At 51.5% G+C, this 11120-nt stretch overlaps 1 protein-coding gene across 1 annotated transcript; it reads right to left on the bottom strand.

The window, feature by feature from the left end:
* Window positions 1-3609: 3609 nt before the first annotated feature.
* On the bottom strand, window positions 3610-9198 carry LOC123373766 (homeobox protein MSX-3-like). The gene is made up of 3 exons (XM_045022887.1): window positions 8712-9198; window positions 7345-8351; window positions 3610-6059 (listed from the first exon to the last, which is right to left on the bottom strand). Exons 2-3 carry the CDS (start codon window positions 7775-7777, stop codon window positions 5638-5640), a joined length of 855 nt encoding a protein of 284 aa, XP_044878822.1. The 5' UTR covers window positions 7778-8351; window positions 8712-9198; the 3' UTR covers window positions 3610-5637.
* Between the last annotated feature and the right edge of the window lie 1922 nt (window positions 9199-11120).

Here is an 11120-nt window from a genome sequence, read left to right as displayed (position 1 = left end):
AAGTGCTGTGCAGTATAGTCCAGGAGCTCCACACACCCAAAGCCAGTTTCAGACCCATAGACGAAGCAGCATACCACTTTTACTTTCTAGGGGTTAGGAATAAAGTAGTATCCCTTTAAATAATTTGCGAGCCCTCTAGTGGTACTCACTGTTCTATATTTTAGAAGTTGCCAGAACCCAACCAGAGTGGCAATGCGTGTATGTAGCTAGGTCTGGCATACTGCATCAATTGAATAAACACTGTTAGTTGTATTCCACTGTGCCTGTATGGTTCCTTCGTACCCTGTTTGTTGCTTAAAGAGCAAGAGACACAAAACTTTAGCAGCAAGGCAGGGATCCTAATCTGGGAATACGGTCAGAAATAGGGAGAGGCCTAGGGACTGTGCAACTAAAATGGGAACTGCACTTTGCAACACTAGGACTATAAGTGATCTGCTCACTTAAAAATGTCTGGCACTTTGGGGGAAATGGACTTGCTTGATAGTTTAGTAGCAGACTGGCCCACCTCTCAAAAGAGATTGGAACAGGATAGACGAGCGAATGGTATAACCGATGAGAAGAGAGTCAGTTTTACTGAGCATAATGAGCTAAAATGTGCAACTTGCTAAGCAGCACCACAGCTTTTTAAACTTGCAGCCGAAACATTTGCTGATTATGTGGAAATTTTACAAACTCATCTATCCCCAAAAGCCATGGTGATCACAGTCATTCCTGCTTTTGTAAATGGAGTCAAAAAGGCAATGAAAGAATTTCTGAGTATGTGATTGAATTAAGGAAAGTAACAGGGCATTGCCAGTTTGGAGAGAGTTTAAATGGTGCAGAAAGGGGCTAGTTAGTGTGTGATATGCAAAATGGAGCACCTAAAAACAATTATCAACTGAGGCTGATTTGGCCCTAAAACAAGCACTATAAATTGCTGTTTCAATGGAGCCGGCCTAATGGGACTGTCTCTTCCCAGTTAGGACAGTTAACATCATTTTTAACATCCTGCCAAGGACTGTCATGTCTTTAAGACAGTCTAGACAGCTAAAAGGCTGGGCCAGAATAGGGGAAAATATTGAAATTAAAATGTGTGTAACCTTTTATGGTTGGAATGTTTTCATTGTTTTCCTTTTTTATGCAAGCTTAATAAAAGGGATTTTAAAGGCGATTCTTCACAGTGGGAGCTGGGGCTAAGAGACCAGAGCCCCCTGTAGGCATTTAACATGGTAACAGTAAACAAGGGCTTTAAATACCATAGCTCAGTTGCTCTCTAGACTCCCACTCTTTAGCTATACACAACAGTCTGATATAGCCTTTATTGGGAGGGATAGAACACACCCTTTGCCAGTGGGTTAAACCACTGTTTTGTAGACATTTGTAGAATGCTGGGAATGTGGGTCCGTGTTCTTTCCTGGCTCCGGTGGGGAAGTGTGGTCTAATGAATAGAGAAGGGATCTGCAAATTAGCGCTCCTGAGTGGTCTTTGCTTTTAAATGATGCTTTGCATTTACAATGTGCTCATTAATCTGTGGGTCTCGAACCTATTTGTGAAGAGGGGTGTGTTAGAGTAGCCCCATTTTGAAGACATGGAGCATGATTCATCAGTGCTTTGTGGCCCCTTTGTGTTGGCTGAACTGCACCTCCATAAACGGATGTACAAGCTGTCTCCCCTTGTCTCCTGTGGCAAATACCTCACTGGTGCAGGAATGAATTGGGCCACCCTAGCCAAGCACACAGATTTAGCATGGATGTTCTAAAACACAGTATAGCTAAGTGACTGAAAGATAGGTCTGCCATTTCAGAGACCTGGGTTCTCTTCCTAGCTCTACCAGAAGTGACCTTGTGCAACTTTACTGATGCCCAGTTATCTGTGAAGGGGAGGATACTTGCCTCTGTCTTAAAGCAGGCGTATGAAGCCCTACCTGATATTAAGTGTTAGTGATTAGAGTTCACAGGCTTGTGTCGCCTAGCCTAGCTACTTTCCCAGTGGCCAAAGGAGAGCTGTAGGGCTGGCATGCTCCTGCCACCACCACCTCACTTACACTATTAGTCTATGCAGTTGTTTGGAAACAACGAAGAAGGCTCAGTGGGGCTTGGAAACAAACTCAGTGCAGTAGGACTGTTCAACAAATAACAAGTGTGTGCCAAGGGAGATTTCCTACACCTTACAAATCTGAAGAGATTATTATGGAGGTGATGAAAGGCACTGCCCTGACCCTACAACTATCCCTTTGCCAAACGTCCAGTTCCTGCTGCACAGCCCTAGGGATGTTTAAACTAGCATTGGAAATGTTTTTAGCATCGGTGAAAGTATCTATTTTTTATTGATCTGGATCTAAAAATGGCTAACCTAATTTGCTGAAACTTTCAAAAGAAAAGTTTGTTGATGTTATAAGCAGCGAGTCTAGGGAATTACAGTGGAAAGGATTAGGCAATTTGAAATATTGGCATCACTACCACTTTGCCAAAAACATTATTGTAATGGGGAGACTGTCAAAGGAGTGAGTCTCACATTTTGTCTTGAAGGCAATGAGATCTGGTTACTCTAATCTCTTCTTGGAAGGGATTCCACAGTTGGGGAGCTGTTGAGCAGAAATCTATCTCCATCTCTCATACCTTTCACTCCTACAGTGGAAAGTATCCTGGTTCCCGAGGAGCACAGCTGCTGCAGGATGTTATGGCCCCAGAGTCTTGAAGGCAACCTTTGCAGATGTGGCCCAGCAACACTCCCTTAGAAGCTGCAGTAAAGCAGAGGCAGTTCAGAGCCCATCTACAGTCTCTGATAAGATAATGAAAACTCATTCAGGTGGTACATGGGCAGAGCAGCAGGCCAAAGGGAGCCAGGCTAGGAGAGGGCAGGTAGGAGGAGAAGCGATTGAAGGACTGGGCATTGGAGGGCAGTTGCTAGAACCATTCCCACAGAGGCTTGAGTAGTGCTGTAGCAGTAGCTTCTTCATGGGATGGATTCTAACCCAGTCGGTGCAGAGTGTCTGGCATCCAGCAGGTGGCGATCATGCCTAAAGGAAGAGCAAAGGCAGGTCTGGAGCCGCAGCCCCAGCCCCTTACTCCTCACAGCCAGCCACAGTTTGAAACTTGACAGGTCTCCAAGAAATACCAGTAATTTCCTGTTCTGAGGGCTGACGCTGCCTAGCGCAAACACACACTGTTTGCTACACATTTAGAATCATGACAAAGTCTGAGACATGGGCTTCCAGTTCAGAATGGCTGCTAGGCACCAAGCCTTCCCTGACCGGGAGCAGGGCAAGTGCCTGGGACCCAGGGGGCTGCCTAACGGGCAGTGAGCTGTAGGACCCCTCCCCAAACCAGCTTTCCTGGGAGCAGAAGGGGACCCCAGGTTTCCCAAAGCCTCCTCCAAAGGGGAGGGATAGCACGACAGGGGTCACCCAGAGAGGTGCATTCCTCTGACAGAGTGCAGGGGCCTTCACTGGCAGCACCTCAGGAAGCTTCTTAAGAGCTGTGGCTGCAAAGATGCTTAAAGCCCTGACCAGTGCCTGGGCTTGCCCCACTTCCTGCCAATGGTAAACAGCCCCAGCCTGCGCCCTTCCTGGCCTGAGCCCTGGGCCAGGAAGATGGGCAGTGAGCTGGGGAAGCACCACAAGAGCAGCAGCCCCTACATTGTGGGGTAGGGATGGGGGGGTGAAGCAGGGCTGCAAAGTGCTAGGGAGTGGACCGGAGCCACTGCCTGGGGGCTTGGAGCGAGACCCTTGGCAAATGGGAGACCTCCAACACCTGGAGAAGTGGCTCTGCTCTCCAGCAGGGCAGCCACCTCAATTCTGTTCACTCCTCTGAGATGGCTGGGGGGTTGCCTCTAGCAGTGGCAGTGCACAGTAGCTGGCTAGGTGCTAGGGTGACCAGACAGCATCTGCAAAAAAATGGGACCGGGGTGGGGGGTAATAGGTGCCTGTATAAGAAAAACTCCCCAAAAACGGGACTGTCCCTTTAAAAATGGGACATCTGGTCACCCTACTAGGCGCCGGGGCAATGGCAGAGGTAGCTTTTTGCAGTACATCCAAAGAGCCCCAAGCATTACCGCAGCGGCAGGGCAGGAAGCTGTGCTGTGTGTGCGGCACAAGCTTGACACCTGCCAGGCAGGCCTCGCTAATCTGTGCAGTATTTTACATGAACCCCTCTTGGCTCTCCCCAGCAGCCAGGCCTCATTGTGCAGGCTGAATACACTGGCTCTGGTTAGGAAACGGTTTGTTACATTTTGGGGAAAGCTACGATATTGTTTACAAAGAACAAAGCTGTGAGCCGCACCGCTGCCTTGATTAACTTAGAGGCTTTATTGACTGACTGCTTTGTACAAAACAGGGAGATTTCTGCCCCAGCCCATTCAGGGCTCTGTACAAAACCCAAACTATGTACGTGGAATTAGCTCTGCGCCTTTCACATGGGCTGAAATGCACACAGCGTAGACACACCTGTGAGTCCTAGCGAGAGCTCACCTATAAACAGCTTAGCATCCTCAAATACAGCCCCCTAGTGACCCATACAAAAATCAGACTGTCCTCTATTTAAAGCAAGAGAGCACTAAGGTACCTGGCCTCGAGTCACTGCCAGCCCCAGGGAAAGCAGCATGGGCCTGGCAGAGCTCCATCCCCCAATGGGGTGACTCCGTAAGGCCAACTGCTCATGGATAATGGCTGCATAGTCAGGCCCATTGGTCCCATACCCTGAAATCATGACTGGGTGGAACTCATTCATGCCAGGGGGAGCCTTGCGGATGGGTAGTCAGGGGTAGGGGGAGGAAGACACTGAGGAGGGATGATTAATCAAACCCAAGCTGGTTCTGGAAGAATGTGTGTGTGTTAGGAGTGCAGGGGGGAGCAGTCTCTGCTTTGTGCTGTTTTACTCTCGTTGTCCTTCAACACCTTGTGCTCTGCCATGCAGCATCGGGAGCAGGGGAAGCACCAGGCTTCCCATGCAGTGCTGCAGTGTCAGTATCCAGCACAATCCCATCCACGGGTGTTCAGGCCACACAGTACCATCACGTTAGTCAGTCAGACCAGCACAGGCCAGAGACCTGCTCTCTGCAACCCCAGCATTGAGACCAGTGACTTGTGGTTGTTGAATACACTCAGGGACAAGCTCCCCAGACTAGGATATGCTTGGGAGAGGGAGATGCTAACAGGAAAGGCCATTAGAGATCGATATGGGGTGATAGGAACTTCCAGTTATACTATGATTGGGTCTCCCCTGTTCAGAGGCTGGAAGACAGGATCAGATTCATACCAGGATCAAGAGTAACCTGACACAGTTCAGAGCTAAAGTCAGCCCTGTGCCAGCTGGGCTGGGAAGCAAGTGCATTGCACTGGGGTGCTGAAGTGAGGGAGCCCATGGGGAAGGAACTTTTTCTTGCCTACAATCTGGGAGGCAGCTATCCTTCAGCATTGAAGCCCAAACACTATTCCCAGTAGATTTTCGCCTGCTGTTCCACAGCCAGGGACTGACCCTTGGCAGCCATAAGCCACTCAGTGCATGCTGGTCAGAAGGGGGCTAGTCCACAATCAGCAGCCAGCGAAGAAGTGGGTTTGCCGGCCCACATATTGTGCTGCTCGCCCTATGTGCAGCAGCGCAGGCCGGGGGCACTGTGACCCAAGTGCTGCACACAGAGCCTGGCCCCTGCACCAGGTTGTTAGGACAGGTAGTACATGCCATAGGTGACTGGCGCTGTGAAGAGACCTGGGACAGGCTGCAGGGCTGCTCTGCTGGGGAAAGTGCTGGTGGCTCCGTACAGGGAGGGGGAGCCCAGGTGTGCCCCCAGCGGGAAGGGCAGGGCAAAAGAGGGCAGCAAGGGCTTGGTGGCCAGTTTGAGTTTCTCCAGCTCTGCTTCCTGCAACCTCTTGGCCTTAGCCCTGCGGTTCTGGAACCAGATCTTGACCTGGGTCTCTGTGAGATTGAGAGAGCTGGAGAACTCGGCCCGCTCGGCGATGGACAGATACTGCTTCTGCCGGAACTTCCTTTCAAGCGCCAGCAGCTGCGAGGTGGTGAAGGGCGTGCGGGGCTTGCGATTGTTCTTGTGCTTCCTCAGAGTGCAGGGTGGAGGGCTGGGCTGCCCTGCAAGGTGACACAAACAAACAGCCCAGCTACTTAGTATGGAGCGGCCCTGGCCCAGCTGCCAGGCCAAAGAAGCGATCTCCAGGACCCTCCAGTCCTGTATTCCCACCCACGTCAGACATGGAGTCCATCCTGGGCTCCAGCCCTGCCATGAATGCGCGTTTCCCCAGTGGGGCTAGCTTTGGTGCAGGGCCTGGTCCCTCGGGGCTGGGAAGCCAGCATGTCACAGAGCAGGCCTTCCCCTCAGAGACTGCATAACAGGTACTCACAAAGCCCCTATTTGGGCCTTGGAGACTCCCTCAGGCATGGGGCCAGGCATGCTGAACTGGGATGCGGATCAGGCACTGGCTGTCAGGGAGCAGGGTGCTGTGGCACAAAGGCTCCACACATTAGTCCCCAGGAGCTCATGTCTCAGGTGGAGAGAGCAGGCAGATCCCTCCCCTGCCCGTGCGGTTCTCAGTGCCTGGCTCCACAGAGGGGCCAGTGTGCCATTCAGCTCACAGAGGCAGAGCCGCCTGGGGTCAGAGCAATGCGGTTCACCGTGCACCTAGCCTGGGTGTGGGCAGAGGAGCTGAGCTCACAGGCAGGCACCAAGTGGTGTGAGCGGTGGCCCTGGGCCCAGGTGGGACCCCCGAGGGAGGAGTGCAGGCCAGGTCTAGGCGCCCTGCGCACCATGAGCAATGTACAGTGCTATTGGCAGGAGAGCGCACTGGGCCTTTCCCCCACTGTTCAGAAGTGAGTGGCTGGCAAGGGCTGCTGGGGGCATGGAGTGATGGCAGGGCCAACGGCCTGGCGGACTCTACCACAAGGCTGTAGGTCCCAGCAGGAGCCCGGGTCAGGCTGTGTTGCTCACACAGGGCTCATAGGCACAGAGCATGGGAAGCTGCAGCCGCCTCAGGGTCGGCTCGGGGTTGAAGCGATGGCACCTCAGCCTGGCTGGAGCTTCACAGCGCAAGTGAGGCGTTGGGGTGAGTTAGGGCCCACTGAATGGCTGTTGTCTCCCCATCCAGTATCCCTGCAGGCAATATGCCCTTCCCACTCGTGGGGCCGGGTCCTGACCATTCTGCTGTTCAGAGGAGGCCACAGGTGAGCCTGGCCTGGGCTCTCAGGTGGGGAGAGGGCCACATACCAGCAAGGGAGGGATCCGCACCCCATGAGCTTAGTGCTCCCTCGCTGCTCTGGCAGGCAGGGGAAGGGTCCCAGGGGTCCCGCTAGCTGGACTGACAGTTGCCCTGGCTGGCTCTGTGCTCGGACGCAGAGGTGTGGGGTCATTTTAGGTACTTACTTGGTGGAGAACAGGCAGACTTTGCAAACCAGGAGTTGGGCTCCTTGTCACCCGGACTCTCCACCGCCAGTGGCTGCTGCTTAGTCCGCTGCTCCGGGAAATCTTGGCCTGACTCCGCTGTGTACAAGCTGCTCCGGGCCCGGGTGGGTGGCGCTTCGGCAGTGGCAGCGGGGGGTGGCTGGTGCGGGCGACTGCTCTGGGGACACAGCTTGCGCTCCGTGATCAGCAGGGACTCCACACTGAAAGGCAGTAGAGGGCTGGAGGTGGTTTGGCCCCTGCATCCCAGTGCCTTGGAGCCCATCCTGGGCAGCTGCTCCTCAGCAAGGGGGCTCCCCTTGACGAGGGCGGCCACTCCTTTGCTGGTCTCCGCGTGGGCTGTCTCTGGGGTCAGAGACCTCTGGCCAGGATTCATCCTCAGGGAGGAGGGAGCCATAAAACTGCTGCGGGGGGCAAAGGGGAGTCAGCCCTGCATACGCACCCCCAGAGGCTCCAGACACCGCCCCAGAACTCAGGCCCAAGCAACAGCCTCAGGGGTGGGGTCCAGGCTCCAGGGTCCCAGCTCGTCTCAGGGGTGGGGTCCAGGCTCCAGGGACCCAGCTCCAGTCTCAGGGGTGGGGTCCAGACTCCAGGGACCCAGCTCCAGTCTCAGGGGTGGGGTCCAGACTCCAGGGACCCAGCTCCAGCCTCAGGGGTGGGGTCCAGGCTCCAGGCTCCCTGCCCCAGGCTCAGGCACCAGCAGTGCGAAGTGCAGGGTGGGAGATGGGGTCCCGGGCTCCATGCTTGGGGCAGGGCAGCAGGCTCGCGATGGGACTCGGGGACCCTGCAAGCTTCTCCTGCACTTTAACAGCTATAAAAGTTCTGCCGCTCCTCTTTCATGTGGCCGCCCTCCAATCTCCCCCCTGCAGCCCGTGACGTGCCGGGCGAGGGGCTGCCATTGGCCGCCTACACTCTCAGGCCGGAGCCGCCTGGCTGGGGAGGGAGGCGGCTGGTGGCCCCCGGGCTGCAATCTGCGGGAGCACAGTTCAGTGGTTAACAAGTAGGGCAGCAGCCCCTCTTCTCCCCATTGCTGGGCGCTTGTTGGCACCAGGGAGAGCGGCTCCCCCAAACTGCCCACTAGCATTTCCCTGCTGATTTCACCTCTCCCCAAAATCCTGCCTTTGCACCCCAATGGGCCCATAACATTTATTTCATCAGTCCCCACTAGCCACAAACCTGGCAGCTCCCCGGTCTGCCAGCAGCGAAGGCTGGGAGCCCAGCCTGCTCCAGGGGCTGCTTTGCTGTTTTCGAGGCTTGGGATTGTTCTTTAACTCCCCCCCGCACTGTTTTCTTGAACTTTACTGCGACTTTCAGTCTGCTGTTTTACTTACAAGGGTAATTGCTAATTTATTACATTGGTCTTAGTCTTTCTGCCGTGCAGCTCGTCTTGATCCTTTCTGATTGTTGCTGCTTCATTTGAAAAGCACCGGGCAATCCTTCACCATAAGTTGGAGCATTTTAATAAGGCAGACAAGTTATGCTTTGGAAGGCGCCAGGCGCCGCAGGATCAAAAGGGAAGCTACCTCAGGGAGAATAGGCAACAGTTAACTCTACTTAATTGTCCTCCCAAAATTTAATGTCTAGTGCGTGGCTGAAAGGACTAGATTCGCACACAGGCGGGCTTTTTATTGGCTGTTAACTGTTGAACTGCCGGAATTATTTGAAAAGCAATGAAGTTTGGTATTACCACCACTAATAATGTTTTCGCTGAGGGACAACATTAAATACAGCTAAAAGTAAACTCTAGTGCATAGGCTGAAAAGATTTTTTCTTTTCTTTTCTTTTCAGATTTACAAGAGCTTTTGGATTGAATGTTTGCTGTATTTATTCCAGAACGTTTGCTATTCTAAACGGTACTGCTGTAAAAAATTCCAAATGTGCTACCGTATGTTGCAATCCATTAAACTGAAAGTAGATTTATGTTTGTTTGTATTTTTTTTAATTTAGCATGTGTCAGAATTTATTCACTAAGGTGACACAACTCACAAAATAATGGCATATTGTTTTGAGAGAAAAACCCCGGTTTACCGCTCTGGTCCGTAATGTTTTCTAAATAAGAAAATATTCTTCGATCTTTATTTTAAGATCTTTCAGTGGTTGCTTAATACAAAGTGGGCTATATTCACTTCAAACTTTTGCACGCACGGCTCTGTCTGCTCATACCCAGTAAACAGTTCCATTTGGTCAAATGGTGTATTAAGAATTAATGGGAATCTGCATGTCCCAAGGAGGAGTGGGTCTGTGATACTGCAGAGTCCGGCAGTCCACCAGCTCCAGGACAAGGCTCATACCTCTCCGTAGACTTAAAAAAACATGTATTCTGCGTGATTTTGTGCTCACCTAGGAGCACACGATGTGCTTGAAAATCTGCTTGGTATCTGTAAAAATAAATGAGTCAGGATCTCCAGATATTCTGATTTTGATCAAATAAGGTCTCAGAAGTTGTAAAACTTTATTCCACTTAATGTCCATATGTAAACAAATGTCTACAAAGGAATAAAGTCTGATCTACCTTTGTTGTGCCGTGGTCACCCTCATCTTTACAGAAGCAGCCCATGTATTATCCGATTGCTGGCCAACCCCGCTAATGTTATAAATGAGATTAGACTAACTACTTCTTTGACAATGTTTGACCCTGCTGTAACTCCTGGGACAGCGAGTGCGGACTACATCCCCATGTGCTGCAGATCAGAAATGACTCAAGGTCCAACAAACACTCCGGATGGAGAGAAAGGACCCCGGGGGCCTTCAGGAATCCTGGGATGGACATTACACAGAAAACAAAATGTTGGCTTTCAAACTCAGAGTTGTCTGTGGAGGGAAATCCCTGTCTAGAAATCGCAGACACCTTTGTATTGAGAAAATTACGGCTTCCTTGTTCGGGCAAACTCTGGGAAACACTCAGCACAGTCTGCAAGATTGGGCATTTGTGAGCTGAAGGGCTGCACAGCCCAGACAGCAAGCTGCACAGGCAGAGCCAGTGTCTGGAGGAGGCTGCCTCTGAAGCTGCTGAGAAAGACCACAAAGGTACATTAGTCCTTATTCTGGGCCAGCCCTGCAACTCATGGACACTTCCATGAGAGTCTGGCCTGGCCAAGGACTGCGGGATTAGCCCCCTTGCCGCAGTCTGTGTTCTTATAGTCTGTGTCTGCTGTGTTCTTGAGACAGCAGACTTCAACTCCAAGGATATCAAGAACTCCCCAAAGAGACGCACAGACTCCCTGTTCATTTGGAATTGTTCTCTATGCATTCAGTCCCTCTAAACTCCCGACACTATGCAATATGGCTTAGCAGGACTGCTGTCGGACAGGTAAGAAACACAGTGATATGTCACTGAGCCCTAACGAGCAAACAGCAACTGGGACTAGGTTTTATTCTTAGACAAAAAGTTCACTGGCTTGACACTTTTAACGTGTATTATTAACTGCTCTGCTGCCAGACTTCACTAACAGCTATCTGTGTGCACATACTGTGTCTGTCCACAGTTGGCACACAATATTACAAATTATTCGGGAGGGGAGGGAGTGTTCAAACGTGCTTTATTTTGGTTTTGCATGCAAGCAGTTGGATCTAATGATCAGAGCACAGGACAATCCAGCTAGTATGTAAAATATATATAGATATACAAATGCAACAGTAACAACATTTTGAGCAATTTGTACCATTTAAGGACAGATTTGTAAACATATTGTTTTGATATCAATAGATGGCTCATGGTGAGAAGAAAGGAAGGTTAAGAA

Source organism: Mauremys mutica, chromosome 7, assembly GCF_020497125.1.
Source record: "Mauremys mutica isolate MM-2020 ecotype Southern chromosome 7, ASM2049712v1, whole genome shotgun sequence".
Lineage (NCBI taxonomy): Eukaryota > Metazoa > Chordata > Testudines > Geoemydidae > Mauremys > Mauremys mutica.
The sequence above is the reverse complement of the archived record's forward strand: the minus strand, read 5'-3'. Positions and strand labels throughout refer to the sequence as shown.

Bases quoted from the DNA above. Each gene is read 5' to 3' on its own strand.
- LOC123373766 (XM_045022887.1), bottom strand. From the start codon at position 7,777: ATGGCTCCCTCCTCCCTGAGGATGAATCCTGGCCAGAGGTCTCTGACC. The intron at 6,060-7,344 runs GTAAGTACCTAA...GTCACCTTGCAG, and splicing joins GTCTGCCTGTTCTCCACCAA to GGCAGCCCAGCCCTCCACCC.